Raw genomic sequence first — 6,282 nt, forward strand, 5'->3', positions numbered from 1 at the left:
GACTGCGACTGGGTCAGGAAATAGTGAGGCAGAGGGCAGCAGTTTTGCTAGATCTTAAAACTTGGTTGCTTTTGGAAGAGGAAGCGGGAGATTCCTGGAAGCCAGAACGTCATGTCTCACAGATGTAAAAGTCATAGTTGACACATCGCTTTGGTGGTGTTTTCAAATGACTTTTGAAATAGTAGGGTTTTACTTGTAGCTTCTAGCCCTGAGGGTAGTTCCTGCTGCTCAAGAGCAAAAGGGTCTGGGGTAAAAGCCAGCCTTAGAAACCTATCAAAAAAGATTTCCAGCGGGGCGCTGGGGAAACGCAGACAGCGCCGGAATCCCTGCCTCGAGAAGCTCTCCCTGCCTGCAGAAGCTCTTAACAGGGCGGGATGTTACGTGCCCCACAAGGACCCTCAGAGGCACATTGTGGAGATGGGACGCATGGTAGCAACTTCTGGCGAGTGGAGCCGCTATTACAGAAGATAAATATACGGAGCCAATTTACTGCCAGGTTTCGCAACACCCACCCTCAGCCACCACCCTCCCTGACGCAGTCACGCCACAAACTTCCCCGCTTCCGCCCACAGCCCTCTGGGCTTCAACCATCAACTGAGCATGCGCCAAGTCTAGTGCGCACGCGCCAACTTTGGCCCAATCAGAGTTCCAACCCGTGGGGTGGACGCCACGGGGATAAACTAACCTCAGCGTAGGGCGGGGTCTCGAAGCCGAATAACGAACGTGATTGGTCAGCCTCTAGCACATACTTTTAAGGGCGGAGCCTGGCTCAGAAGCCACGTCTAGCGAGCTGTTCTCCTAATATGGGTAGGGTCGGGCGTGGAGCTGTCAGCTGAGCTGTGTGCGCCTGCGCGGGGCGCCGAGACAGGGCGTGTTCGCGGTTCAGTGCCGGTGTTTCGGGGAGCGAGGGCATCTCTCGCAGCCGGAGTGCGTCCTGCTGAAGCCTGTGGTTGCACGCCTACCCTCTTAGGGGCTACCTTCCTCGGTGAGTGTGTGCGGCGTGGCACTTGGGGTTGCTTCTCGCTGCGTTGCCGGAGCGGGGCTGGACCCTTCCCACTCCCCTGCCCTACCCCATCCCCTCCCCGCACCCGGACCAACCCCTGGGACGCCCTCGGACGCCCACCCGCTCCAACCCTGGGGAAGCCTCAGAGTGGCAGCGAAGACCTCTTTCCTTTCCGCCCCTGCGCTTGCTGCCATCGCCCACGTGTTTTGTTGTTTGGTGCAGACCATGTCCAAGTCTCTGAAGAAGTTGGTGGAGGAGAGCCGGGAGAAGAATCAGCCCGAAGTGGACATGAGTGACCGGGGCATCTCCAACATGCTGGATGTCAACGGCCTCTGTGAGTTCTCGGGCAGGACCCTCCCGTGGATGAGCCGGAAGGCTTTCTAAGTTTGCCAGTTCACTGCTGGTCCTGCTGTGAGCGATTGTACTGGTTTAGACCCTAGCCCCTGCTTGTAAACATCACTTGTCAGGGGCTTCGCGCAGAGGGTTTGCAGTAGGATTTGTTCTGTTCCACCTGGAAAACGATCCTGAGAGTCCACGATGAGAATCACAGACAGCTGTGCCTCATCGGTTGTCTCTGCTGTATGGCGCTGAGGTGGATTTTCCACGTAGTTTGCTTAATAGCCACTTTATTTTTAATTGAGAATTAATTTTGAGTCCTTCCTGTCTCCTAATAGTCTGTGTCCATGAACAAATGACACACAAAAGTTCCATGATTAATAAGCATTCTTGTGCCTGGAGCAGTTTAAGCATATCTTGAATCTTTACATTCTTCTGCGTATTTATTCTCCGAACTTGGTTCAGGCTTTTCTTACCTCCTCAGGCTGTGATGAAATCCTCCTAAATTGCCCTCTTGCCTTCAGTTTCACTGCCCAGTTTAATCACCGGGTCACTTTCAGTGTTATTTTCCTGTAATCCCCGTCGGTGGTGTTACCCTCTCCCTTAAAATCAGGGATTGCAAATTCACGTGCCTCCAAGTGAGGGCGGTCAGGGGCGGTCATGGACTAGGTGATAGGTATCCCACCTGAAGGGGCCAGCTGCCGCACCTGCTACTCTGACACATGTCGCCATAGGAATGTTAGCCCAGTGTGCCAGATTATTCTCTTAAAGGAGTCAAGATTCTATATTTTTATGTGAAATTTGCTAATTTTTAGATGTTGGCTAGTAATTTCAATATTTGAAAAACCTGTGATAAGTGAGATAAAGCACTTCCTCGGGCTGACGTGACTTTGGTTTAAACCCTCTCCATACTTCTCCAGGTTGTCTGTTACCGACGGTAATGCTCCAGGTTTCTTGGTGTGATGTACAAGGCCTTTCTGAGTCTGAACACAACCTTACCCTTCCATGCAGTTGGCATTCCAGCCATTCTGAACCTATTGCTCTATCTGGACCAGAGCCTACTTGTTCAGACCTTTGTGCCTTTACGAATTCTGTTTTCCCTCCTTCTCAGTCTTTTGCACCCGAAATCCTTTTACTTATAAGAGTCAGCTTAGACTATCACCACCTGTGTAAAATCTTCTCCGTCTGCACCAAGCTAACATAGCCACTCCCTCTCCTGTGAAGTTGGACATGTGCGTTGCTTTGTGACTCCTGTCACATAGGATTGTATGGTTATTTTTTTTTTTTTTAAATCTAGAAGTCTCTCTTCTCCGCTGGGACTTTGGGAAGACAAAAACCGTGCAATATTCATGCTTGCATTTTTTTTTTCTTTTATAGTAGTGCCTGGAGCACAGCAGATGCTCAAAAATAGTTGAGGAATGAAGAAAATGAAAGAATGATGGATTAGGCCTGTGAGTTTGAGATATCAGGTCCAGGATGTGACGAGAGAAGAAGGGAGATGTTCAGGACACCCGGAGAGGTGATGGATAGCCATTTAGGCATGGAGAGAACAGCAGAGTCGGTTTACTGTGAATCCATGGTTTTCACGGTTTGAAAACCTGCCTGCGACAGAGGTTGGAGTTGACGCTCTTGATATGTCTTGGCAGAAGGAAAAGGGAGGAAAGGTAGATTTGTGTTCCGTAGGCTTTATGGAAATACGTGCCATTAAACTGAGTTTGTGTACTAGTGAGCGTCTCAGCGTTGGTGTGTGTTGGTCTCTTGCAGTCTGTAAGGGTCCTTGCTGTCAGCAACTGAGCAGATGCCTCTGGAGTTGGATATCTGAGTGTACCATTGCCTCTGCCTGGCTCTGCCATGACCATGGTCATTATTGGGGCACTGTTGGTACAGAGGAGAAAGAGAAGGGGATAAGGAAGATGATGCCTTGTACAGCAGGACTCTTGGCCCCACGGCTTTCCTCCCTCCAGCGCTCGTTCTCACTGGGTAGATGAGAGGCTGCTTTCAGCAGAGGAACTTTATACCCTTCGGCTTTTGAAGAGGAGACTTTATGTAATATTTAGAAATGGGGAGAATGGCTTAGCTATTTCGGTTCAGCTCTGTTATCTCTTTGAAGCTTTGGCTTTTATTAAGGAAGAAAAGATAGCCACTTGCTTCCTGAAATATATTTCTGGTATAACATTGGGTGGTGAAAAGCGAGACCATTCTTAAATTTTCCTAAAGAAGGAGCTAACAATGAATAATTGTACTTTTTGGGAAGTTGGGTGGAAGTGAATTTGGAGATTTCCAGATTCCACCTCCTCAGGCTTCTGTAGCATTGATCCAAGGCTGCTCTCTGCAAACTCCCTGACCTTGGGACTCCTCGGAGCCTAGAGGGTTCCAGGATGCTCTTCGGAGCCTGCACCAGGGCTGTTCTCAGCAGTGCACGCACAGTGACACACTGCTTAATATATACAAGTAGCAAAATACTTCACATGGCTCCATTAATTACAAGTGTAAGAATTCCCTCCCCCCGCTCCTCAGAAAACAGGGTGTCACTCTGTCACCCAGGCTGGAATGCAGTGGTGCAGTTACATCTCACTGTGGCCTCAACCTCCCAGGCTCAAGCAATCCTCCCACCTTAGCCTCCTGAGTAGCTGGGACTATAGGTACACACCACCACGCCTGGCTAATGGTTTTATTTTTTATTTTTTTGTAGAGATGGGGTCTTGCTATGCTGCCCAGGCTGGCCTCAAGCTTGTGGGCTCAAGGAGTGCCCCCATCTTGGCCTCCTAAAGTGATGGCATTACAGATGTGAGCCACCACACCCAACCTACATGTTTCTTTACTGATAAAATCTTAGCTGGAACCAGGAAGTTTTATATATTAGTATCCAGCTTAAACACAAGGAACAGTTAACTTGCATGTACAGAGAATAGCTGTTTCTTGCATCTCAGGCTTTCTCTTCATTCTTACTTTGTTTAATTTCTCAAGAGGTAAGAATTAAGCTTTGAAGATAAAAGTAAGGTTTTGTACTACTAAGCGTACGAGATGCCCGTCTTTCTTCTTGGGAGAGTTGTATGTTCTAACGCAGCACTTCCTTAGAGACAGCAAATTACCTTTGAAACATGTTTTGAGGAATTTAGGTACCAAGAGCTTTCTGACGGGGAAAACTTCTTAGGCTGGAGACAGATATCAGACAGGTTCTACAGTTTTCTGGTAGTCCAGCCAGATTCTAGAAATGCTCACTTCCTACCAGGAGAGGCAGAGGAGTACAGAGCATAGGAGGGGAACTTAGATTTGGATAGACGTGAGTTCCAATTCTGCTACTTAGTACTGTGTAACCTTAGAGAAGCTACTTAACCTCTCTGATCCTCAAGTTCCTTAACAAATGGTAACCTAAGTAACCACTTCATAAGACTGGCTTAATGGTTCATGTTAAATACAATAATGCACATTAAATGTTATTAACTAGTTAGTGTTAGATCCAATAATGTACATTAAATGTTAACTATTAATATGAATATCCAGCTATGGGCCCTATGCCTCAGACATACCCAGTTCCAACATAGTCAATGGCCCGAACCAAGAATTTCGCTTTGTTGACTCCACTGGGTAAGGCATTTGTATCAGGTGTTGGAATTTTTTGTGTGGCTTATTAGAACCTGTAGTGTTTGGTCCTTTTGCCTAAGGTTCTAATTGATATAGATAGCTCTTTATTTAAAATTTGTCCTAATTTATTTCTTTTCTATCATTTTGTTTTCACATGGCAGGTAATTTGCACACATATTCTCCTTAAAGCTTCCAAGAAGACCAGTGTGGGCAATAGAGCGAGACCCCATCTCTGGAAAACTTAAAACATGAGCTGAGGGTGATGTGCGAATCTGCAGTCCCAGCTGTTAGGGAGGCTGCCGTGGGAGGATTGCTTGAGCCCAGGAGTTTGAGTTTGTAGTGAGCTATGATCGTGTTACTAGGCGACAGAACAAGACCTTGTCTCTTAAAAAAAAAACAACAAAAAAACTTCCAAGCATAATCGTAATGCTGCTGATTTTATTCTTTTTATTAAAGAGATTTCACTGCAGAAACTCTTTACCAGGCAGCAGCTGTCTTCATCTGGTTGATAAAGTTGATTTTGAAGGGCCCTGTAGTCAGCTTCCATTTCCATAGAGACAGAATCCCAGCTGTAGCCGGAGGAACTTTCTTTCATTTCTCGTATTTAAGTGTCTCCTGATTTTTTTAATCTCTTCAAGTGTATTGCCCTCTCTGGGTGGTCACGCCTTTATCTTTTTTTTTCCAAGTTAGACTAAAATATTTTTCAGATAAATCCTCGAAAAGAAAACAACCTGCTTTCAAGGGAGTGGTCTTTCTAAAGGAGCGGGCAAAATAATAAACAAATAAGAGCATGGGTTATCTGGAAGAGCTATCTCAAAAGTCTTGCTCAACCTGGAACACATGCTATCCATGTAGACCTGCTTTGGGGGAAAGATAAAAGAGCCAGGGAGAACCTGTAATTTTAGCTATAATCCTTATTAAAATCTTTTTTAAAAATTTTTTATTTTTATTTTTTTCGTTTTTGAGACAGAGTCTTGCTCTGTTGCCCAGGCTGGAGTGCAGTGGCGTGATCTCTGTTCACTGCAGCCTCTTCCTCTTGGGTTCAAGTGATTCTCCTGCCTCAGCCTCCCGAGTAGCTGGGATTACAGGCATGCGCCACCACGCCTGGCTAATTTTTGTATTTTTTTTTTTTTTGAGACGGAGTCTCGCTCTGTAGCCCAGGCTGGAGTGCAGTGGCCGGATCTCAGCTCACTGCAAGCTCCGCCTCCCGGGTTCACGCCATTCTCCGGCCTCAGCCTCCCGAGTAGCTGGGACTACAGGCGCCCGCCACCTCGCCCGGCTATTTTTTGTATTTCTTTTTTTTTTTTTTTTTTTTTTTTTTTTTTTTTTTTTTTTTTTTTTTTTTTTGAAAGGGGGTT

At 46.6% G+C, this 6,282-nt stretch overlaps 1 protein-coding gene across 3 annotated transcripts in view; it reads left to right on the forward strand.

Annotated features, from left to right (window-relative positions):
* Window positions 1-747: 747 nt before the first annotated feature.
* The window catches only part of RSU1 (Ras suppressor protein 1), a 237,890-nt gene continuing 232,355 nt past the window's right edge, over window positions 748-6,282 (forward strand). Inside the window, exons 1-3 of one of the 3 annotated variants that reach the window (XM_025396280.1) lie at window positions 748-807; window positions 905-985; window positions 1,226-1,337. In XM_025396280.1, the coding sequence (XP_025252065.1) occupies window positions 1,229-1,337 (109 nt within the window). In that variant the 5' untranslated portion in view covers window positions 748-807; window positions 905-985; window positions 1,226-1,228. Of the gene's footprint in view, window positions 990-1,225; window positions 1,338-6,282 lie in introns of all 3 variants that reach the window. The other 2 variants (XM_025396282.1, XM_025396281.1) reach the window with 2 other exon arrangements.

Source organism: Theropithecus gelada, chromosome 9 (genome assembly GCF_003255815.1).
Source record: "Theropithecus gelada isolate Dixy chromosome 9, Tgel_1.0, whole genome shotgun sequence".
Lineage (NCBI taxonomy): Eukaryota > Metazoa > Chordata > Mammalia > Primates > Cercopithecidae > Theropithecus > Theropithecus gelada.